Below are 25,248 nucleotides of genomic sequence, written 5' to 3'. Positions count from 1 at the left end.
TACCTCGGGTCAAGAATCTTTGAAAAGTATTTCTCTACACTCCCTGCCTTACTTTGACACCATTTCCAAGGATAACTCAAAATATAAACATTACCTTTTTCTTTAACTCTTCTTGTTCCTTCTTACTTAACGTTCGCTTAGCTGTACTCATTTTTCCAATACTGAATGCTTTAAGTTTGTTTTCGAGAAGAGGCTATAAAAAGAAGTAAAAAGCATACCTTTACACACACATTCTTAATGCTATCTATAACTCAACTAACTGGTAACCAACTCTTCAGATTAGAGGACTTTTAAAAAGAAATTTCACAGTAAAGCAGAAAAGCTGAGGCTATTCTTAAGCATTCTTAAGATATTCTGAAGTGCCTACCTTGGGCTTGATTCCCATGTAAGTATTTCTTAAAGAATGTCTTCATTTGCTAGCTAAAGGTTAATAACATACAAAAGCCATTTTCTTTAAAAAAGGTAAAAAAAAAAAAGGGGGGGGGCGGGGATCCCTGGGTGGCTGTGGCTCAGCTGTTTAGCGCCTGCTTTTGGCCCAGGGCGCGATCCTGGAGTCCCGGGATCGAGTCCCACGTCGGGCTCCTGGCATGGAGCCTGCTTCTCCCTCCTCCTGTGTCTCTGCCTCTCTCTTTCTCTATCATAAATAAATAAATAAATCTTTAAAAAAAAAAAAAAAGAGAGAAAGAGATGCTAAAGGCTTAGAACTCATTCAACCTACTTGCCCACAGCAAGAATAAAAGCACTTGAGAAAAAGTACAGATGGTTCCAGGCAAAAAAAGCAGTGATGGAAAACAGACATTCAAATAGGGAAGAGGCAGCATATATTTCCAAAGTTCAGTAGCAGGAATCTAAATACCATCTATGACCTTCACTTCAGGTCCTACAAATCACATCACTTCCTTTTATAATTCAGCAGATTAACTCATTTTTCATCAGTAATACTGATGTTTATGAACATTATAACTGTATTTCAGGTTTCAGCAGAAGTAAAATCATGTATAGATCTTTAATTGTTCAGTTATTCATTTAAATGTTAGATTTTGATTCATAACCTTAAAGAAAGTAATGTCTGTTAAATACAACCTAAAATGTTAATCTGTAATTGAGGTCGGCAAGTTTTACTCTTGCCCACCAAAATTTAATTTAACTAATTAAAATTTAGACTTTATTAATCCCCTGGTTACTAAACAGGCTTGCCCTTGAGAGAAACAGAAGAGTAATATTGCTATCAATTATTTTAAAGTTACATTAAAATCACTTTGAAAAAATAAAAATTTATAACCCAAAAGTTGAAATGAGGTTTCAGGAACAGATTCAAAGTACATTTTTTCCCAAAGTAGAAAGAAAAATGTTTGACCACCATTCAGCATCTGTGGTTTTAACTTTAAAACTTTAAAGAGGGCAGCCCAGGTGACTCAGTGGTTTACCGCCACCTTCAGCCCAGGGCATGATCCTGGAGACCCGGGAGCAAGTTCCACATCAGACTCCCTGCATGGAGCCTGCTTCTCCTTCTGCCTGTGTCTCTGCCTCTCTCTGCCTCTGTGTGTGTGTGTGTGTGTGTGTGTGTGTGTGTGTGTGTGTGTCTCATGAATAAAATAAAATCTTTAAAGAAATGGCAAAATTACATATAAATTCAATGAAAAACATAATTTTACAAAACAAAATTGGAGGGGTTCAAATTCTACTTATATCCTAAGAGCTAAACTTAAACACCCAAGAGAAAAATGATTATGTAAATTATGGAATGTTTACACCAAGAAATATAATCATCCATCAGGAAGTTTCACAGAACTTTTGCTAAAATTAAAAAAAATTAGAACTGAAAATAGAATATTTTAAAATATATTCCCATAAAATAGATCTTACCAAAGTAAAAATATATTTTTATGCTAAGAAATATTAAACAATAAAAATTAAGTGTTATCAATGTTAATACTGGCTGGTGAGGACTACTTCCATTTTATTTCCAAATTTAATTTCTGGGACGCCTGGGCGGCTCAGTGGTTGAGCGGCTGCCTTTGGCTCACGGAGTGATCCCGATCCTGGGATCAGGATCGAGTCCCACGTCAGGCTCCCTGCGAAGAGCCTGCCTCTCCCTCTGTCTATGTCTCTGCCTCTCCCTCTGTGTCTCTCATGAATAAATAAAATCTTTAAACAAAAAAATTTTAATTTTTATTCATTCCCCAAATTTAATTACATGAAAAATTATATGAAACAAAAAAGACTAAAAGAGCATGAGAACGCTTTGCAGATACACGTAGTAAAGAAGCTCCTTCTTTGGGTTCTCATGCTGCCCTGGGCACTACACTAACCAGAGTAAATAGTACCTGCTCCTATTTACTTCCCGTGGTGAGACTATAATCTCTTTAAAAGCAAAAACTGCATTTTAATCATCTATTTATTTCCAGTGACTGGCATTTGGTACTTGGTTCAATGTTTGGTATAAGGGAGGAATAATGAACGTAACCATTAAGCATTTTATATCCAAAAACACTTCTTGGTTTCTTAAATAACTTTTTAAATTTTAAATGAAATCTATCTCACATATAAGCTAAAAAATTTTTTCCTTCCATGACCTTATCATTAACTCAAATACAACAAAGAATGTTTTCTTTTTTTTTTTTTTTTTTTTTTTTTTTTTTTTAGAATGTTTTCAAATAGTACATGATAAAAGAACCAGTACAAAACTAAAATATTCAACCATTAAATTTGATCAAGGACAAATTAAACTCATTAATCCTTTCTTATCTTTATCAACACTTACTCTTGAAAGATTTTGATGAGGAGAATCACAAAGGCTTTCACGGGCACTCTCATTCCTATAATTATGTTTTCTTGGGCTCTTAGGTCGTGTCCGACTTGGCATGTCACTATCCGAGGGTCCAGATGCATCCATCTTCAAGAAAAGTAAAACAAGTTTTTCAAATCACATATGCAGACAACTACAAACCACCCAAATGTACAAATAGTGACAAATTTCACTACAGACTATCAAAACTCTCATCCCTTAAAATCACTGATTTCATCAGAAAAGTCCTTCAATACAGGGAGTTTTCTGTAATTCTAACTTGTACCTGAAAGCTCAAATTTGATGTAACAATTTTCTTTGAAGTAACAGGTCTGTTTCCTTCATTTTCAAGAGGAAACGCCCACGTCTGATTAACCACAGCTTAGTTGTTCCGTCAAGTAAAAATGATGTTCCATTAAAAAAGGAGCCAGTTTTCAATTTTCAACTTACGCAATCCAACAAGTACCTTTCCTCAAGGCAAACATCATGAGAAGAGGTAGTGCCTTATACTTTCCACTTAATCACATAAAACATAAAAAAGACCCATACACAAGGAAAAAATTTAATATTAATAATTTTTACTGCTTCACATAAAACATAAAAAAGACCCATACACAAGGAAAAAATTTAATATTAATAATTTTTACTGCTTCATCAAGAACATTCTTAAGTGAAACTAGCATACTTTTACTTTTATTGTGCCACATTGGGAAGAATACAAGGACTGCTAGTACATTTTGACAACACTGGCTTAATTCATGTTAGATGCCAACAGTTTACCCATCAATTACTTTTGTGTCATTAATGCAAATGTCAACATGATAAAAAAAAAAAAGGCAAATATCTTTGTATTATTATAAAACAGTTGAACTCACAAAGCCCATGAAAAGATTCTCAGTAACCCCGAAGGGTCTCAAAACCATACTTTGCGCACTGTTGTAATAACATGTAAAGGAAATGTCTACTGAAGAATTATTCAAAATGTCAAAGAGCTTTAAACAACAAACATATGCCCATCAATAGAGAAACAGCTTAAAAAATCATTTGTACCTCCCCCTATGGAATATCATAATGCCAGCAGAAAGACTACAGTAGAGCTTTAACTGTTGACTTACAGGGACTTCCAACAGGTACACCGTGCAGTGAAAAAAGAACAAGTGTGGATAATGCAAACCATAGCCAATGTACAAGTATACACAGTTGTAAATGTGCAGAACTTTATAAGCACAATAAAAATATAAAGATACATACTTGGTTTCTAACATGGTCTGAGGGGGCCAACTTATGCAAAAAGAACACGTAAAAAAAGAGAGCACCTAGCTAAACAACATGACAGAAAATAGACACATACAATATAATAATATTTATTTATCAAGTAAAATCATAAATATAGGAATAGACAGAGAAAGAAATTAAATGTTAAAGAAAAAAAGACAAGGGCTACCTGGCTGTCTCAGTCCATGGATCATGAATGAACCTCTTGATCTGAGGGACATGAGTTTGAGAACCACACTGGGTGTAGAGATTACTTAAATAAATGCCTTAAAAAAAAAAAAAAAAAAGAAAGAGAAAAAAGACAAAGATTGCCTTTTATACTCACATGTGCATCTGAAGATCCAGATGAATGAACATCTGATGATCTGGTCTGCAATTATTAAGAAGTCAGTATTTAAATGATCTGAAAATGTATTATGTTAACAAAGCAAGTATGTCTCAAGTTATACAGACTTAATCTTCCCAAACTTGTAGCAATTTCTACTCACCTAATAAAACCAAACAAAGGAAATCTAAGACTTACAAAAAGGTTGAGATCCATAATACATGTATAAGTCAATTCTGTAAAATTCAGAATACATATTGCCAAAATATAGTAAAAATGAGAGCAGAATATATTTCAGGCATAAAACTTTTAAACCGTAGACTGGAAACCTAACCATTACTTTTACAACAGAATTTTTGTGCAAAAGCTCTTCCCGAATCATAAGATACACTGTTTACTGCCACAACACTGACAGAGAGCAGCAACTTCTTGCTATGCAGCAAAGAAACTTCCCCTCCTTCCTCCACCTACCCAATCATATAAAAGATGATTTTAGTAACAAGAAAATTCACATATAAGCCCTTAATGTAAAAGGTATAAATATCACTGCAGAAATAGTTCAATAAAAAGAAAACCCTAGGGGTGCCTGGGTGGTTCAGTCAGTTGAGCATCTACCTTCAGCTCAGATCATAATCCCAGGGTCCTAGGATCCAGCTCTGCATCAGGCGCTCTGCCACTCTGCCTACTTGTGCTCTGTCAAATTAATTAATTAAATCTTAAAAAAAAAAAAAAAAGAAAAGAAAACCCTGTTATCAAATCCACAGCTGGCCACAATTTACAACTTGTTTTAGGGGGCTGCTTCTAATTCAGCATGCCACTACTGCTGACTGTTGCACTGAAAGAGATTAGTCTTCAAATAATGGCACATTGCAACAATGTCAACTGTTAAAATTTCATCTTATTTTTTCTTAATTGATCTACAGATCAAATTACATATGACATCCAGTATTTTTTTCACTATACAAAGAAGCCAAGTTGTAAGACCATTAACTAAATAACATGTGGTATCTGTCTGACATTTTTACTTGGAATCCCAGAATTTAACTCACAGTTTTTATTTTGCAAGGTACTGGGAAGTGGGATTTTACTTATTTTTATGTATAGCCAAATGTTAAAAGTGAAACCAAGAATCTTGACACCACAAATATCAGACCCTAGTACCGAGTTTTAGATTTCAAAAAAAATGCACAAGGCATTATATTAATTTTTAAGAGAAAATTGAAGATTTGTATGACATATGAAAGTGCAAATACAGTAAAACCCATATAAGTCTACATAGTATTGCTTTACTTACCTTCTCTAAACTTAAGGTAATAACATCTGTTCAGATTTTCACAACTGAATCGATTTGTTCCTCTGAACTCTACTGTGCTGGGCCCTAAGCAAAATAAGCCCAAGACAACCAAGCACTGAGATATCTTCCATCACTGTCTTTTCTATCCATTTATCTCCGACTTAATTGTGTCCTTCCTTACTTTCTCCTCCCATCTAACGTTTCTTAAAAGGCAAGACGGTATAGAAGAAGAAATTTTTAATAAATTTAATTCTCTGAAACACACTTTGAAATGCAGTTTGCAATGTGTCCATTTGCAAAATCCAAGAGAGTAACTATTCTCAGAAAAGAAAAAAAAAATCAGTCAAGATGCTAACATGAGAAAAAAATCAACTGCTTGCCAATATACTAGTATCAACCTGCTAGGTAACAAAAATAATATCCGAATTACAAGAGTCACCAAAAGTGTAAAACACCTAGAAACCAGCAAAAGAAATGTATACAACCTGAGTGAAGAAAAGACCAACTATATAGAAGGATTCAGTTATTCAAGTCACCTTGTGAAAAGATTCATCATATTCCTGGATGGGAAAACCCATTATTAAGACAATGTCAATTATACCCAAACTTATTTACACACTTAATGCAATTTCATTCAACAACTTGATACCAAAAGGAAAATCTTTGCAAGGGGCATAAGGGTTGCCAAAAATAATTCTAAAGTTCTCCCAGAAGAATAAGCATGCAAGAGCAGCTAAGTAGTGCTAGCCTTTCTTTCTTTAATCTTCTATGCCACCACATCCAAAGCACCATTTCTAAGATTTAAAAATAACAACATGGCTTATGAAGAGGCATCAGCTGATTTCAATTAACCTAAAATGGCATGGTCACATTTACCGCAAACCAGACATTTCCACTCATATGCAGCTATAACTGCACAGCATTCAGAATGGAACTTCTTTAGGCTTAAGAGTTAGATGCAAATAGTTAATAAAATTTTCAAAATAATCAACTTTTAAAGCTAGCGGTCCAAATAAACAGTAAATGTAATGCTACTTCAGAAGCTGAGTCTCTCCCTCTCCCGAACCTAGAACTGACTATATTATTTACCTTGGTTTGGTTTATCTATTTTTTAATTGAAGAACAATATATTAATGATGCTTACAGATCTTCTGAAGTCTAGTGCACAATTTTTCATCCATATAAAAAGACCCAAAAGCAAGAAATGAATGAGGAGAATAAGGAAAACTGAAAGCAATAAGGCAGCAGACATATGAGAAAGTTACCTCAGGACAGAGAAAGCAGATAATGCAGATGTGGTGAAGGATGGCAAAAGAATCCAAAAGAAAAATGGATCATTCTCATGATTGCTAAGGAAAGGTAAAGCCAACTACACTATTAACGGCCCTGTATGTTGGTGGCTGATAGTAAAAATTTTTTCCTAATTAGCAACCTAGCCGTAAGAACATTCCTCCAAAACTGCCATTCTCCATCATCAGCTTTCCATTCCCATTACTGACTCCTAAAATGTCTTTTTTTCCTCTTATACTCTAAAGCATCACTTATATCTCCACAAGTTTAACACTTTCCTATAGGAAGCATATCAAACCTTTATTGTACTGAGATGACTTCTAATTCTTTATTTTCAACCTTAGTCCCTCTCCTGGGTTCCAATCTGTTGTCAAACTACCTCCTGGACATCTTCACCCAAATGTCTCCTAGCTCCTCAAACTCAATATATTTAAAATTCCTTCCAAATTAGCTTCTCCTATTGATCTTATTTCTGATACTGGATTATATCTCTCAATCACTCATAATATGGAAGGAGTAAAATGTTTTTAAGAGGACAGATTCTGGAATTAGACTTCCTGGTTTTAGCACTTACCAGTTTTGTAACCTTGGCCCTAGTTCCTCCATTTATAAAGCTGAATAGCACCCTGCCTCATAGGATTGTTGTGAACAACAAAAACTAAAGCACTTAAAACTGTGTCTAGCACACAGTAACCACTCAGTGTTAGCCAGCAACAATTATAACAGAGGATCATCCTGGACTCCCTTCATCCCCTCACAATCACGTGAGTCAAATTCTGTTCATCAGGCCCCTAATACAGCTCTTCTAAAGGGACTCTTATTTTTCTTTCTAAAGACACAATTGTGGTCCAGATCTTCCCTTAATTCAACCACTTACTGGTACTATGCCTTATATTAGTAAAATAAGACATACCCCCCTGACTTTAGGAGCTAATAAAAGAAAGAGTCGTTAAGAACTGGGGAACCTAGGTGAAGAATATACAAGGTATTCATTATACTCTGCTTTCATGTGATTTTTCTGTAGAACTGAATTTTTTCCAAATAAAAAGCTGGGTAAGATACAGTAGGCAGGGTAAAATACAGTAGGCAGGAAGTAGGGAGGAGGGAGAAAGAAAGAAAAAAGAGAAAGGAAGAAGGAGAGAGAGGAGAAGGGGAGAGGAAGGAAAGATGGGAGGAAGGGAGGAAGGAAGGGAGGGAAGGAGGTCCAGCAGGAAACATCTGATGATGAAAGACCCTTAATCCTCATTGCTAACACCAGATTTCCCTGATATAAAAGCTTAAATATAATGTTCCCATAATAACAAATGGACACAAAACAAGATACTAAGAGATAAAAGAAAATTCATCAGTGCTTTTTATAAAATTTGGGATTAATCTTAATAATTATAAATTCAATTTTAATATATTTATATAATGAAACAATAAGTAGCCATCAAAACATTATTTCAAAAAGTACTGGAGGACACAAGAAAACACTCATAATGTAATATTGAGTCAAAAAAGCAATAAATAAAACCCTGTGATCTTCACTTTCGTTTTTTATTATAGCATTATTAACATACAATAAAATGCACAGATCTTGGTGTTCAGTTTCAGGAGTTTTGGAAGTTGTGTACACTAGTGTAACTACCATCCAAAACAAGAAATAGAACATTTTCATGACCCCCAGAAAGTCCCCTCCTGCCTCTTTCCAATTGATTCTCTTCTTCCATTCTCTCTAGGCAACCATTTTCTTACTTCTATCTCTATACATTAGTTTTGCTGGTTCTCAGACTTCGTATGAATGGAATTATACATTATTTACTCTTTTGAGTCTGGCTTCTATTGCTCAATCATTAAATCACTATGCTTCAAGTTTCATTCTTGTTGAGTTTTACGAGTTCACTATTTTGTATTGCTCAGTAATATACGATTGTATGATCACACCATTTTCTAAGTATTCCATTGTTTGTTTTTCTTTCTCCCTGTCAATAAACATTAGACTGTTTCTAGCTCTGTTTATAAATAAAGCCAATATAAGTATTTTTTAAACAAGTAAAGTAAAACAATGGCCACTAGAGCAGAGGTAGCAGGCAAATCTTAATGGGGGTAGGGAAGATGTTAGGAAAAGCTTCTCAGAGAAGATCTGAAGTGAGATTTCTGAAACAATCCTCAATATTTATCAGGAGCACTGCAACAAACTTCAAACTGATCCTCCTCACTCCCAAATCCTTTTAAAGTATGTTCCAAGAATTCTTTCCTAAAGGACTTTGCTGGGCAGCCGGGGTGGCTCAGCGGTTTAGCGCCACCTTCAGTCCAGGGCCTGATCCTGCAGACCCAGGATCGAGTCCCACATCAGGCTCCCTGCATGGAGCCTTTCTCCCTCTGTCTGTGTCTCTGCCTCTCTCTCTCTCTCTCTCTCTCTCTCTCTCTCTCATGAATAAATAAATAAAATCTTTTTAAAAAGGGGGGGAAAAAAGGACTTTGCTGCCTCAAATTTTCCATGGCTCTCTAATTTTACTCTGTAGCATTCAAAATCTCCATAATTTATCCCAAACTTACCTTTCCATTTCAGCAACTTTTATTCCCTATGCAAGCGCCCTATGCACTGGCTAATACACGAGATCATTTACCAACCCATTTCCCAGATTTATTTTTCTTTACCTCACCCATTTCTTTTTATATCCCTCTCTCCACCCTTCAAACCTCTGCTCATTGTTTAGAAGAACTCAAATTTCTCTATTCTTGAAACCTCTCCTTCCCATCCTCTATTAACCAGCTGTCACTTCTCTCTAAACTTTTAGATACCTCTACTCTGTACTATTATGTGTGGATTTTCTTCCACTAGACAGCATACTCCCCAGTTTGTATAGTCTTATTCAATGTTTTCTTCCTCAAAGTCAAGCACAAGACCTGCCAAGTAACGAAGACCCAATACACTTGTTGGCTTAACCTACTGGAGTAAGTACCTACCCAACAAAACTAAGTTACGCTCCACTGTCTAGATACTTTGCTGTCCACTCACTAACAAGTAGCAGCTACCTACCTTAATACCACTCTCCAAGGCAAACCAAGGGCCACCTCTCAAAACAACTTTATAAATCACTAAGATGTGTACAATGTTAAGATAAAGTGAAATTAAAAACCTGAAATGATCTTTAAAATTACATTTAAAACACTACCAAAAAAAATAAAAATAAAAATAAAATAAAAATAAAAAAAATAAAATAAAACACTACCAATACACAAAAAGTTGTAAGTACATTTTGAATGTCCTGTAGTCGATCTAAACTGAGGAAAGTTAAAAAATTTAACTCCTGAAAGGAAGACACAGCTAACAGTACCGTATAGCCTCGAGTGCTACTGGCAAATGCATCTTGCTTTTTGAAAAGTTATTTCAGCAAAATAACACATGGCTGGTCTGCAATAAAATATTAAAACTACTTAATAGTAGTAAAAGAGGCAAGTTATTTCATTTTTTTTTGAGGCAAGTTATTTCTAATAGTAATGTTTTCAAGTTTAATATCCTGTAGCCAAGTTTGTTTGTTTTTTTTTTTTCTGTAGCCAAGTTTTTATTTTTATTTAAAAAAAAAGAAAAATGAAAAAAAAAAAAAGAAAGAAAAGAAAAATGAGGGCAGCCCGGGGGCTCAGCGGTTTAGTGCTGCCTTCAGCCCAGGGCGAGATCCTGGATACCGAGGATCAAGTCCCATGTTGGGCTCCCTGCATGCAGCCTGCTTCTCCCTCTGCCTGTGTCTCTGCCTCTCTCTCTATGTCTCTCATGAATAAATAAATAAAATCTTTTTAAAAAATTAAATTAAAAATGATGCTCTTTATAAAAAAGTGGTAGAGAAGCAGGAGTCTTCAACTTGCACACCAAATGAACCCCCTCCTTCATATGCCACAAAGGCAAATGAGAATCTTCCATAGGTTTACCTTCCAGAAAGAATAAACCTTCAGGAATAAAAATAAAAAAAAATAAAAACTGCGCTTTCAGAAAACCAATCCAACAAGATAGGTAGGAAATTTTTAAAAACATCAAGTCATATTCAAGGAACAGTGCTACAAATACTCAAATTTCTAAGAGTATCAATCAACAGAAGTTGTAATTCCACTCTCCATCCAAAAAGACAACCTTCCACCCATAAAACTATCCACATTATATTTTAAGATAAGGTTACAGTCACACCATAACAAATTTTCACCCAAAATTGGAAACCATGAAGAACCTAATTTTCAAGATTTGTTTTTATTTAAATGTTACATATTTTCAGGTACCAACGAGAGTGTACACAAGCAGTAATAAATACCTAAGGATCACAAGCCTTGAATGTATCTTCATTTTAATTATTTCTTAAAAGTGAAATGTTTTTGTTAATCAGGAATTAAAACGGTTCCCTAACCAATTTAGCACTAACTGTCCAAAGAAGCCAGCACTCTCTTCTACCTGCTCGTAAATTTACCTAACCCAGTTTTTGACAATATGGCAAAAAAGAAACGCTGTCAGAGGGAAATAACAGGGCACGTATTGGGGCATCCAGGGGGCTCAGCGGTTGAACGTCTGCCTTGGCTCAGGGCCTGATCCTGAGGCCCCAGATCGAGTCCTGCATCGGGTTCCCTGCATGGAGCCTGCTTCTCCTCTGCCTCTCATGAATAAATAAATAAAAATCTAAAAAACAAACAAACAAACAAACAAAACCACAAACCAGGGCACATAATTCCATTATATTAGCAGTATAACCCACACAGGACATGCAGAAGTAAAGAAAATATCACATTCTCTTCATATCTTCATTTTGCTGTGCAAATAAAATTCTTAAAATCAAAATATTAATCTTTATAAATTAAATTCTAAGCAATTATGTTTAACAACTTTCTAAGGGAACAGTTATTATCTCTCTTCCCAAAATCAAAGCTACAACATGATACTAACAACCCTTTCCTCTAAAGCAATATTTCTGTCTGTTGATAAACAGAAATAAATGCATAGAAAATAATTATTATTAAGGCACATCAAATAATTTTGCCATCGTCAATTTAAAAAACTGCATACCGAACATTTTATTTTTTAATTTATTTTTAGTGAAGTACAATTGACATACAAAAAAATTGTTTCAGGTATACAACATAATGACTTAGTATCTGTACATATTACAAAATAATCACAATAAGCCTAATTAACATGTCACCACGCAGAAGTTTTTTTCTTGTGATGAGAACTTTCAAAATCTCTTAGCAACTTTCAAATATGCAATACGGTATTATGAACTACAGTCACCATGCTGTACATTACATTCCCTGGTACGTTTTTAAAGTAATATTTTCCTCAATGTGTAGAACTATGATTAACAAACATCCCAACCTATATCAATGGGAATTCAACTACCAAAAAAGAGCATGAAACAGAAGAATCTGTTCATTCCATCTGTATTGTAGAATGTCACTTATCTGCTCTCCAAGAAGAAGGAAAATCAAACCAGAGATCAAAGGCTAGAAATTCCAAATATTTGCCAAAATGATCTAATACTCCAATAAATTCTAGACTTTTATATGAGAAACAGAAAGCAGCAATCTGGACAGTCATTATATGATAGTTAGTGACTTTGATTCTAACTAAACCTTAGATTAGAATTTAACCAACATTTTGAAAAGTAAGCACTTTTTATTTCCTCTAAGGACAAAAAGGAGAGAGGAAAAAGGAACTAAGATTTATTATGTACTTTATAGACATTAATTCGCTTAATCCTTACATCAACTCTGTAAAACAGAGATTACATCCATATTACAAACGAGAAAAGGGAAGCTCAAGAGTTTAAGCAACTTGCCTTAATATCGCAAATATACTTATCAATTCAAGATTTAACTCCAGATGTCTTTTGCTTGTTATCAAAATCCATAATCTTTAACTGCGTCATGCAGCCCTCCACATTAATGGAGAATATCACATTGGTATCATCTGAGTCCTGAGATACTCTGATTCCTTTTACGACATGAACTGTAAATAATACAGTTCTTAATAGCATGAACTGATGATAATCTAATGCAATACACAAATCGAAAAGATTTATTACTGGAAGACCCAACAATTTACTTATAGGAACAGCCACACATTCAGGACCACCAGAGGTACTACTTTAGAAGGATGAAGAACATATACATTAAAATGTTTTCAATGTATCCAAGGCATCGAGTAGGAGATACTTAAAATATTACCTTGAGAAGAAACTAAAATTGCGCGGCTTATGCTCGAACTATTATGCGTGTAGTAGTTTTAGCAACGGTTCCCTAATAGCAGCAAGCAGGGCTGTTTTTGTAAATCTTTGAGAAAGTGGCCTGAGTGATGTACCCAACTATCCCCCTCCAAGCCGGCGGAAACAGTGCTGCAAAGGGAAGAAACTGACAAGGAGTAAAAAGCAGGGACATAAAACAGCCGAAACTGACCCTCTACCATAGTTTCTACAAAATTAAAGGATGAGTGTGGTAAAGACATTACTGATTACAAACTAATTATGAACCACCATTCACAAAATGGCATAAAGGGTGTCATCAGAAACTGACAAAGCTCTTATAAAATGGGTTGTTTCTCACAGCAAACTAGAGGTAGGGCTCGCCCGGTCCACCGTAAACCTAACTTCCTAATAACCGATTCAGGATCATACATGCTCTGCAAGATGTTAACAGCCCCTGGAACCTTGAGCGGTTATGCAACTTCCTGCACTAGTACCGAAAAAGCTTAAGAACTACCCCGGGCAGGATCTATCACTCGTAATATCGTCTTGGAGATGAGAAACTCAAAGAAAAAAAAAAAAAAAAAAAAAACTTAAGGACCGACCCAAGATGGCAACGAAGAAGACCTGATGCTGGCCACCCACCTAACCTACCGCTAAACTACTTCTACAGCTCAATGGTTTCTCAACACTTGCACATGGTTCCCTGTGGACTCAAAAATGAATTTAACAGTCGGTCTTAAGCGGCTTCTAAGGGCCTGGGTGGAACACACAACCTGGTGATGCAGGGGACCCCGAGTCCTTGAGAACCTACCCCCAAAAGAAGGGCTCGTTTGGTACTTCCTCTTAAGTGAGATAAGACCACGTGTGGGGCGCAGCTCTAACCTTGGCGACGCAGCTCTTGCAGGCGAGAGCCGCTCCCGCCTCTGCACTTCCCACACCTCGCGCGCCCCTCCCCTCACAACTTGCAGCCCGAGCGGTTGTTTTGTATTCCCCGGAGGGCAAGGGGGAACCTGAGGGAGACCGGAAGCGCGGCGAGATCCAAAAAAAACCGGAGAACTGAGGGAAGGGAGGCAAACGCTCAAGCACCGGGAGGCGATTCCCGCCTCTCCCCAGGTGCTGTCCGGCGGCCTCAGGGCTCCACAAACAGGAACACACGGGCGCGTTTTCCCGGCTTCGAACCTCAATCTAAATCCCTGATTTCGCTCCAATGCCAAACGCAGGCCGAGCTACTCACGCCACCCAGCCCGGGCCCGCGGGTCTCGAGCCGAATCCAGCCTGGGACTGAGGGGAGACACCAGGCCTCTCAACCTGCGCACCACAGTGCGTCGGCGGCGGGGCCTACAGCCGTGACCAGAGCGCGGACCCCCATTCCAGGCTCCTCCGGCTGGCCGGAAGCGTCCGCAGGCTCCAGATGACAGCTATAAACTCACTGACTTACGAAGTCCTCTAAGAAATTACCTTCGAACTGGCCTTCTGAGATCCGCCTGGCGTTTTGTCCGCCATCTTGAGCTTTGCCCCTCCTTCGGCGGCCGCAGCAGCACGGGCGAGTCGAGCGCCGAGAGAGCGGATCTCGGCGGAGCCCGCCAGAGGCGCCTGCAGGACTGAGGAGTCGACTGCCGAGACAGGGAATGCGGGCGGAGCTGTGCCACGTGACTTCCGGTGTCAGCCACTTCCCCGGCCCAGACCGCTTTGCGCGATTTCCTGGGTCTTCCCGGGGCTCCGCCTTTCACGTGGTTCTGGGATTTTGGAGCGTCTCCTCGTGCTGACCTTCAGGACCGGCTGAGGTTTCACTTGTTTCCCGGCGCCGGCCCCTGATAGGCGCGAGCCAGTTCAATTTCCTGGGTGAGGAGGGAAAGGATCCTTAGAGAAGATACGCGCTGGGGTTCGGCGGGGGCGGGGGGTGGGGGGGTCCCGCGCTCAGCGGCCCAGGACGGATTTTGCGACAGCCCCGGAGCTTACCCCATAGCGCGCGAGAGGCGAACTCGCAATTTGCTCTGCGTTACTTTTCGCATAGAACGGTGCCTGGAAAGTGGAGAAAAAGGAGCGTTTGACCCAACCTGAGAATCCAGCAGTGGAGTTTCCCATGGACTGTTCGGGGATCTGCAAAATGGGTACCTGCAGGGACGGAGAATGAGAGAAAATCATAAGTAGACGGTATTCTAAATCTAGCGCACTTGGAAGCTCTGTGTCATTTAAAATTGCATTTCATGGTTTAGTATTGTTTTCTTTTTTTTTTTAAGATTTTATTTACTTATTCGTGAGAGGCAGAAACACAGGCAGAGGGGGAAGCAGGCTCCACGCAGGGAGCCCGATGCGGGACTCGATCCCGGGTCTCCAGGATCACGCCCTGGGCTGAAGCTGGCGCTAAAGCTCTGAGCCATCCGAGCTGCCCTGTTTTCATTTTTAATCACACAAATGGAGGGGAGCACCGTAAGCTTTTCTGTACTTAGTACCTTTTTTTAAAGTTCTTAACAGGATCTGTATTCAAAGAAGGAACACTTGGGGTGCCTGGGTGACTCGGGGTTAAGCCGCTTCCGACTCTTGATCTCAGCATAGGTCTTGATATTATAGTTGTGAGTTCAGGCCCTGGAGATGGGCTCCACACTGGGCATGAAGACTACTTGGGGAGGGAGGGGGACTTGCTTAAGAAGATCTTGCCTCAACTGAGCCAGGTAAGGAAAATGAAAAGGGCGTTCCAGGTAAAGGGAGTAGTTGAAATAAAAGCCTGGTGACATTAATCATTACAGCCGGTGTGCAGTCACCATAAGCAGTCAAGTTTTACAAGAAGGTATAGAGAGGGTCATGGCTAGAGAGATGGGTGGGAGCGCGTTCACACAGGGCCCTGAATGAGCAGGGTGCTTAGGAGTTAGAATTCTAGTCTGAGATCAAAGTGGCCTTCAACAAGGTTAAGTAGGGCTGTCATGTCAGACTTCATGTTTTAAAAGATTGCTCTCAGGACTGCTGGAAGGGAAGAAGGATTCATCGCTTTCTCTCCCAAATTCATTTATTCAAAATATTTTTGAGCCCCGTTTTGTGTATAAAATTCTGTCCAAAGTGTTAAGAGGTTTACAGAGACAAAGATAAAAGAATGGAGGAAAGGAGCAACAGGATTAGATTGATGCCCCAAGGAGAAATCAAAGCGTGGAAACTCTAAAAAAAGTAACTCTGAGAGTAAGGATTGGGTAAAGAGATGGGGAGGTTTCACAGAGAAGGGAGCATTTGAGCCAACTCTGAAGAAGTAAAATTTTGTCTGCTGGTTGGTGTTGGGGAGGGGAGAGGGAAAACCATGAGGGAAGCACTTATCACAGGATCTGACCTATGGCAGGCCTTCAGTAAAAGGTAGCAGTCTTGTGGATCTGGCACTGAGGAGTCAGCAGATGGGGAGGGAAGAACAGACAACAAACAAGTAAGCAAACAGGACATAATCAAAAAGTGACAAGTGCTAGGCTTTGAAATTAAATTGGAATGATGCTCTGCAGTCTCCAGTCCAATTGAATTTATTTCCAAGTCTCAGATTTTATCACACTTTTTCAATTCCAGGCTTCTTCTCCCACCCTCATCCTGGTCTCTAATTGAAAGATAATCAATTGCATGCTCTTCCTGAAGATGTCACTTCCTCCAGAAAGCCTTACAGACCTCCCTCCCTGCCACCAAGCCTAAGATAGAGACTCTGCTTCTGTTTCCATAGGAACCTAATAGGTTCCCACTCAAAATGCTCATCAAACTAGACCTTAATTGTTTACAATCTAGGGTTAGAAAGTGAAATCATCAGCTGAGATGAAGGAAGGAGTGGGAACATGTGCCTAGCCATGTTCCAGCAGTGCTGCAGGTTGATTGTGTCTATAAAGTGAATAAATGCATGCTATTCATTCAAATCCCCAAAGTTCTACTTCTCAGAGAGATAATTTTAGCCAAATGATTTCCCCTAAAGAGTTAGAAATAAAGGAACACAGACTTCTTCCTTCTCTTCTTTTTCATACAGTAAAGTCCCAAAGGAAGCCAGACAAATGTGACTTGACAAGAAGGAATACATAGGTCTTTATTAAGGCCTAACTAAATACACTTTTAAAAACTCACAATCATGATTATGAGCAGTTTTCCTCAACACATATGTGTCACAAAATCTTGGCCCTATTACTCAAACCACAAATTAAGGAGGATGACATAGCATGAATCTTACGAATGGAATATTACAGAATCTGAAACTTTTAGATTCAAAATTACTATTGACAAGGGACTACACCTAAATAGTAAGAAAATCCTGCAATTTACTACGGTTAGTATTACTTTTTTACAATCACACTAAAACCAGGCTCTTTTGTCTCCTCCTAATACTGTTGGTTCTCTAGTTCCTGTCATCTGTTTAAAAGGGCTTTCCCTGCAGCTATGTTCAACAGAGATTGCAAGTCGTGACAGATGCAGTCCACAGAGGTGTTTTGTTTGCTTCAACCAAGGAGGTTTTTGTTCTTTGAAATTTCAGCTGGCACTTTGAAACTGGGAGATTTTATGTTTTTATACTTAGGGTTTCCAGTGTTCCTTGAAAAAATAGGAAAGCACTAAGGAGGGCACTTGATGGGATGGACTGGGTGTTATACTGTATATTGGCAAATGGAATTTAAATTTAAAAAATAAAACCATGAAAAAAATATATTTTTTTTTTTTAAAAAGGGAAAGTCTAACAACCATCAGTGGAGGTGAGCCATAGCAACCTCTTGGTTCACCAGAGGACAAATGCCCCACACCTGGCCTGCTTGTAGGCATTTGAGTTTTCTACTTCTCATGTACAATTTAAGTCTTACTAGTGATGATGAACATAATATTCAATAATCAGTCCCCCAACACCAATGAGAACCACTTATCCATTAGGCACAAAGGCTCAGTGCCTAGGACCCACAAAGCTTTTAGGGACCTCCCAAATGTTAAATTTCTTTTGAAATGGGATAAAAGGTGGATTGGAGAGGCTGAAACAAAAGTATCATTTAACAATACACACAATGAAAGAGACCTTACAAAGGATTGCCCCAAAGCTAAAGTCTCCTGTGGTGCGCCAATGGACTGTTTCTACTTGGTGGTGCTTTCATTCTACAGAATTTCTTAAGCAGCCTCTCCCTGCTCTCTAGACTTCAGGATAGAGGCTGGTGAAAGCATAATCTCATCCATTTGTTTATTTGGCAGTTACTGAATTTCTAGCATATGCCAGTGATGAAGGATAGTTGGAAGGCAGGCAGACAGGGAGGATACCACCCTCCAGGATTTTACACCTGGAAGGAGCCCTCCATCCTTTCCCATGTGATAGAGAGATGGCAAAAACGTTATTGGATGACAGACACAGGGAGGGTTAATCCCATTAAAACAGTCCACCAACAAGCCCACAGAAACCCCTAGACTTAGGAACTCCAGTAGCAACCCTTGCAGGTCCCCTCCTCCGGAACTTTGTACTATCACTTTGCTGTCACTCAATAAACCTTGCTTTTCTGGCCACAACTCTCGTCTACCTCTTCATTCTTCGAAGTGGTATGACCAAGAACTGTGGGCACTGACAGAAAAAAAAATCCTATAACATTTATGAGGGCTCATCCCAGGATCTCCACCATTAAGGACAACTAACCAACTACCGTGAGTAGTGGGCAACAGGTATCTCTGTCAGTCTCTGTCTCCCCTCCACCTCCATTTTGTTTGTTGAAACAATGGGCACCCATCAGCCATGAAAGAGCAATTAGCGCAACTGCCATTCTGAAGTCTCCGGTGACAGGCTCTCTGGGCTCCTTTCCGACTGATCCCCAACAGAATTTGGGAATGTTGATTTGGTAAGGATTCAGAACTCCTTTCAGGGTACACCAGATGTAAGGGATATAGAAAAAAATGAGCAGCAATTGAGGGACCTGACGAAGGCTACCCTTTGGATACCCAAAGGCTCTCAAAGGGACCTCTTTACTTGACCATCCAGGCATCCAAAGAGAAGCCCCTCTACTATTTTCTCATCTGATTCTTCCCCTATGAAAACAAGTAGGAAAAACCAGGAAAATCCCCCAGACATTCTCTTGTGAGTGGTTAGAGTGGCCTCCAAGGGATCTTAATCACAGTGACATGAGAAACTGTCTCCTGTTTGTGACCCCTCCTATCTTGGGCAGTACTAGGACACCCCTCAGACTGGCTACACCACCTATATGAAGGAATGGCCAGGTACGGCAAAAGAACTAAGATCTGAGGGATCTCCCAACTTTGTGGTTCCATCAGGGCTTATCCCAGCTGGATTTCCCCTCCCTGGGTGTCCCATCTTGTCCCTCCATGTGGGTATACAAGACAGCAATTCTACTAAAATCTGATTAGGTGGCTATGCCCAACAGAACAACTCTACTAAAAAAAAGTCTAGTTTGTCCATTGACTTCTAAAGGAGTCTTAAGAGTGGGGGAAACCAGAGCCATTCTCTGGAGGTAGGGCCAAGCCTGGGTAAACAAGACTACTCCCAGAACCCCACAGAGAGGACAGGGGCTCTGGCTGTCAGTTGTGTGAGTAGCTAGGGCCACACATCAGGTAAAGATGAGGAACTGAGGTGGAAGTTCTATTCTTGTAGACGGGTAATTCCTTGACAAGAACCTTACTCCTTTAGAGTCCCTTTCCTGACATAGGCTATAGGAAGTGAGATCCATATAATGAGATCCATAACTCAATTATCATTTACTTCATGACTTACTGGTTTTAACTGGACAAAAACAACTCATTTTCCTTTGTTCTGGCACATGGTCACAATACAAGTTGGAGGATGAGACACGGCTACCTGAGAGACTTTGCCTTCTTGGTTTTAACTGGGGAAAAGGTGGTTCATTTTCTTCTGATCTCAGCAATGTAGGATTGATCCCAGCCTCTCCTGGCTGCTCTCTTCTGCCCCTCCTCCCCACCTACCCCCCCCCCCAACCCGGTGGGGAGGAACAAAGGAACACTACATCCAAAGTCCATAGGCAAATGGAGTCCACAGGGGAGTCTCCACACTTGGCTTCATCCTTCCTAGTGTAAGATCAGTTCCCCTTACCTGTCCTGCCCTATCCTGGAATTCTTGCCAGTGCTCGGGGGCTTTATCCTTTGCAATAATAGGTAGTGCTTGAAGGTAGACCAAGGGGAGGTGCCACTACAAGACCTATGACAAACAGGGACCTCAAAGTTTTCCAAATTGGGTGTAATGCTTCTGTTAAATCAGACCCTCTCTGAAGCAGAAAAACATGGGGTTCTGGCCTCTGCTGAAAGATATGGGGATCAAAGGCTGGGTGAGGCCAGGGGTGGCTTCAGTTTCAAACCGGAACCCAGGCTATACCTCCTCAAGACCCCAGCTGGGATCCTCTCAAGACCTCAGACAGCTGGCACCCATCTATTAATGTGGGATCCAGAGTCAGTGAAAGCTTTATAAAAAATCTCAAGAGGGCCTTGCCAATACCCCAGCTTTATAACTGGTATGTGACAGAAAGGGAATGGCTTTGGGTGTCCTAACCCAGGCCCTGAAGCCAGATCAACAACCAGTAGGATATTTAAGCAAAGAGCTAGATCTGGTGACTTGTGGCTGGCTGCCATGCCCAGCTTTTTTTTTTTTTTTTTTTTTTTTTTTTAAGATTTTATTCATGAAAGAGAAGCAGAGGGAGAAGCAGGCTCCCTGCAGAGAGCCTGATGCAGGACTCAATCCCAGGAGCCCACCTGAGCCAAAGGCAGACACTCAACCCCTGAGCCACCCAGGAGCCCCCTGCCCGATCTCCTGATTTCCAAAGCTACAACACGAACTATGGAGTAGGAAGAAAGTAACTCTGGGATAGGAAAAGAATAACCCATTCTCCCATCCCCAGGTCCCCAGAGGCATACAGCCGGGAAGAGGTTGCCCTGGGGAAGACTGGCAAATGGACTTCACACATGCCTAAAATACATGGGTACAGCTACCTCCTGGTTTGGGTAGATGCCTTCACACACTGGATTGAGTCCTTCCCCCATAGAACCAAAAAAGCCTCAGAAGTGATAAAGGCTCTAGTAAATTCCTCAGTTTGAACTCCCCCAGTCCCTTCAGAGTCATAACAGAATATCCGAGGTTTGGGGCATTATCTATCACATTGTATCTGAAGATTTCAATTCTTGGAAAAATTAAGTAGCACAGGAAAAAGCCAAAGGGACACCTAGGTGGCTCAGTCGTTGACTGTCTGCCTTCAGCTCAGGTTATGATCCCAGGGTCCTGGGATCGAGTCTTACATCAGGCTCCCTACAGGGAGCCTGCTTCTCCCTCTGCCTATGTCTCTGCCTCTCTCTGTCTCTCATGAGTAAATAAAAATTCCTTTTAAAAAGGAAGAAAGAGAGAGAGAGAAAGAAGCCAAAATTGGGTGTCGACTCCCTATTGCCTTACTCCAAATTAGGAACATTCTCATGAAAAAGAGGTTGAGCCCATCTGAGATATTATGACCTGCTGATAGACAAGAAAGTCTTGGATAAATCATTTTATCCCTCTTGCAAGGAGCTTCCCAACTTTCAGCCCCAATATAACCAACCTGTCTCATTTCACCCCAGGGACCCAAGTGCTTGTTAGAGCCAGTCTGGGAAGGCCTGTATACAATTTTAGCCATTCCGACAGAAGTCAAAGTGCCTTAATTTGAAGCCTGGATCCACCATTCCAGAGTCAAACATTGGTCCCCAATGGGGACTAATAAGAAGGAACCAAAATCCATCTGTGAACCAAGAGAGGACCTCAAATTCGTCTTGAAGTGACAAGACACAGATAAGTCGTCTTCTCCATATCCCATCAATTCTTATTACATTCCTTTCACCCAATCTCTCCTCACAGTATGTGGGGAATTTACCAAAACACCCTCTATCTCTTGCAGGACCCCTAGCTATGCTTGGTCTTGCATTGTGCTTTGGGTAATTGCCTCCTTAATGGCCTAACCCACTTTATATCTTCCAGATAAAGGTCATCAAACTCCAAATGGTAGTTCAGATGGAGCCTCACATGGTGCTCAAACCAGACTTCTACAGGGGACCCCTTGATAGGCAGAACAACAGGAACCTTGACTGCCACTCCATCCAACCCAACCCTAATCACCCCCCCTCCACCACCAGGAAGTAGGTAGATCAGTGGTCACTCTATTTCCCTAATAGCAGTTAGGGTTACCTCTTCAGAGTGGGGAATGATGAAGGATAGTTGGGAGGCAGACAAGGACAAGGGGCCTCCCACCCTAAGAGGGAACCAAAAGGATTTTACACCTCCCTGGAAGGATCCCTGCATTCTTTCCCATGTGATAGAGATGACAAAAACCTCATTGGATGACAGGCACAGGAAGGGTTAATCCCATTAAAACAGCCCACCAACAAACCCATAGAAACCCCTAGACTTAGAAACTCCAGTGGCAACCCTCACAGGCCCCCTCCTCCAGAACTTTGTACTATTACTTTGCTATCGCTCAATAAACCTTACTTTGCTGTCCACCACTCTGGTCTACCTCTTCATTCTTTGAGGTGGCATGACCAAGAACTGCAGGCACTGACAGAAAAAAATCAGGCTCTAAAAAAAGGAAGATACGAGGGAGAAAGAAACAGCTAAAATTCAGACTTAACTCTTGTGCTTAGAGAAATCCCAGCTGCTTCTAGGAATAGTCAGGGAACAGCCTTCAAGGAGGATGTGTTCTGTGTGAGATTAAAGATTCTGATAAACTTGATCACCTGCCCCTATCCTGACAAGATTTCAATGATAATAGCAGTTTTCTCTCCTTTCACCCTCCCTCACCAAAAAAAAGTGCCCGACTTACTTATTGATATCTAGAATTCCTTTGACAATAGTAATTAGCAGAGGCTTTTTTAAAAAACTAAAAGTGCCTGAGAAATAAAAGATATGTAAAAGTGGTGTCAAGAAGCATAGAGCCCAGAAATGGGCTGGTGACATGTTGAAGGCAACAAAAATTGCTATTTTAGCTATGATCCTGGTGAGAAGACTACCATGTAGCAGTTATTTTATCAACAAGATAAAACTTGAGATGGTCTAAATGGCATATGCTAGAAATGGTGTTCCTAAGTAAGTGAGTGTGTGTGTGCGTGTGGCAAAGGTGTACGTAACTGAAGGTATGTACCTTGTGGCACTTGATGGCAAATCAAGACAACTAGCAGAGGGCAACATCTCCTAGGAAGTCTCATTGGCCATGAGCTGGCAGTCCAAATGGAGGCTTGGCTTAGATCACCAAGAGATCACGCCTCAACTTGTGACCTACCTTGTGCCATTCAGACCCTGGATATCCCCATGAAGATACATTTTTTTTTTCTTTTTAAGATTTTTGTTTTTTTATTTGAGACAGAGCACAAGTGGGGGGAAAGAGGGCAGAGGCAGAGGGAGAAGGAAAAGCAGACTCCCCGCTGAGCTAGGAGCCCAACACAGGGCTTGTACGAGGACCCTGAGATCATGACCTTAGCCAAATACAGACACTTAACTGACTGAGCCAAACAGGTGCCCCAAGACTGAAATTCTTAAGACAAGACCAAGTAATATAAAGGCTAGGTGAAGAATGAACTTATGAAGAGAAAATAAATTATTTCCCTTATCAGTTTCACTTGGTTGCCAAAAATAAAAGTCCAGCTGTAGTGGTCTTAAACAGAAGGCTTTATTTTGACATTGTTATCATGGTAAGTCTCAAAAAATCTAGCATACCTTTCCTCTTTTTCAAGTTTTGTTCTGTTTCCTTCACATTGACTTTGCCTACATCTTGTTATTTATTCTTATTTATTTTATCTTTTCCATTGGTACCTAGATTGTTTTCCCGTTATTTATATACATCTTGAATATTTGTTGTTTATATATCGATTACTGTACATTAATGTGTCAGCCGCTTTGCTGAATTCCTTTATTATTTGTATAGTTTTTCCATTTTTCCCCTCTTAGCCTTCCAGGTATACAGTCATATCGTTTGCAAAGGATTGCAAATTTACCTCCTCTTGTCCCTCCTCACCCCCCATCTTTTGTTTTTCTCTTGTGTAATAACAGCTAGACCTCCAGAATGACATTAGGTAAGAGTGGTACCTATGGATATCCTTGTCTCATTCCTGACTTTAATAAGAATGCTTTTAGTGTTCTTATCAGGATAAGGCTGACTTTGGGATTGTGAGTTGAATTATATTTTTTTTTATTTTTATTTTTTTTTATTTTTTTTATTTATTTATTTTTTTTTAAATTTTATTTATTTATTATTTATGATGGTCACACACACAGAGAGAGAGAGAGGCAGAGACACAGGCGGAGGGAGAAGCAGGCTCCATGCACCGGGAGCCTGATGTGGGATTCGATCCCGGGTCTCCAGGATCGCGCCCTGGGCCAAAGGCAGGCGCCAAACCGCTGCGCCACCCAGGGATCCCAATGAGTTGAATTATATATTTAATTTTTAGCTAACCATGGAACTGAAAATACAGAATTTTAAATTCTCATAGGAAAGTTGGGGACTCTGAAGATATGCCGAAGAATGCTGATGGTCAGACAAGATGGCTAGAGAAACACTTCCAGGCTTGTGTGGAGAAAAACCAGGACATCTCGATGATTTGGGGAAATAAAGGAACAAAACAGAAATGCCCTGCTCCGCATCAGGGAGAATGGGGAGTCGGGAGGGAAAATGAGAGGGAGGACGAGTAGAAATCTATGTTAGCTTCCTGTTGCTGACATTACAAATTACCCCAAAGTTAGTGGCTTATAGCAACACACATGTATTATAGTTCTGGAGGTCAGAGTCTCAGATGTGCCAGCAGGCCTGTGTTCATCTGGAGGCCCTAGAGGAGAATCCCTTTCCTTGCTTTTTCCAGCTTCTAGAGTTCACCTATGTTCCCTGATTCATGGTCCCCTTCTCCATCTTCAAAGTCAGCAGCACAGCGTCCTCTCTCTCACCTCTCCTTCCATCTTTATATCCTCTTTCCAACTCTACTATCTCCTTCTCATAAGGCCCCTTGTGATTACTCTAGGCCCACCATGACAATCCAGGATAATCTCCCTGCCTCAAGAGCCTTTCCTGTCTACAAGTCCATTTGCCATCTAAGTTAACATATTTGTGGGTTTTGGTGATTAGGTTGTGGACAT

General features: G+C 40.0%; 1 protein-coding gene and 1 long non-coding RNA gene across 4 annotated transcripts in view; one reads left to right on the top strand and one right to left on the bottom strand.

The window, feature by feature from the left end:
- Window positions 1-14,758, bottom strand: part of LOC121478726 (U2 snRNP associated SURP domain containing) — a 49,920-nt gene extending 35,162 nt beyond the window's left edge. For 2 of the 3 annotated variants that reach the window (XM_041733952.1, XM_041733953.1), the window contains exons 1-4: window positions 14,637-14,758; window positions 4,389-4,433; window positions 2,765-2,896; window positions 95-193 (exon numbers count right to left, since the gene is read on the bottom strand). In XM_041733952.1, coding sequence (XP_041589886.1) covers window positions 95-193; window positions 2,765-2,896; window positions 4,389-4,433; window positions 14,637-14,681 — 321 coding nt within the window. In that variant the 5' untranslated portion in view covers window positions 14,682-14,758. Of the gene's footprint in view, window positions 1-94; window positions 194-2,764; window positions 2,897-3,074; window positions 3,305-4,388; window positions 4,434-14,636 lie in introns of all 3 variants that reach the window. The other variant, XM_041733954.1, reaches the window with a different exon arrangement.
- Window positions 14,631-15,390, top strand: LOC121478728. Its single transcript, XR_005984577.1, has 2 exons — window positions 14,631-15,020; window positions 15,193-15,390. It is a non-coding gene; the product is annotated as an uncharacterized LOC121478728 (long non-coding RNA).
- The last annotated feature ends 9,858 nt before the right edge of the window (window positions 15,391-25,248 follow it).

This window comes from Vulpes lagopus, chromosome 19 (genome assembly GCF_018345385.1).
Source record: "Vulpes lagopus strain Blue_001 chromosome 19, ASM1834538v1, whole genome shotgun sequence".
NCBI classification, from domain to species: domain Eukaryota; kingdom Metazoa; phylum Chordata; class Mammalia; order Carnivora; family Canidae; genus Vulpes; species Vulpes lagopus.
This window is presented reverse-complemented; position numbering and strand designations above follow the sequence as displayed.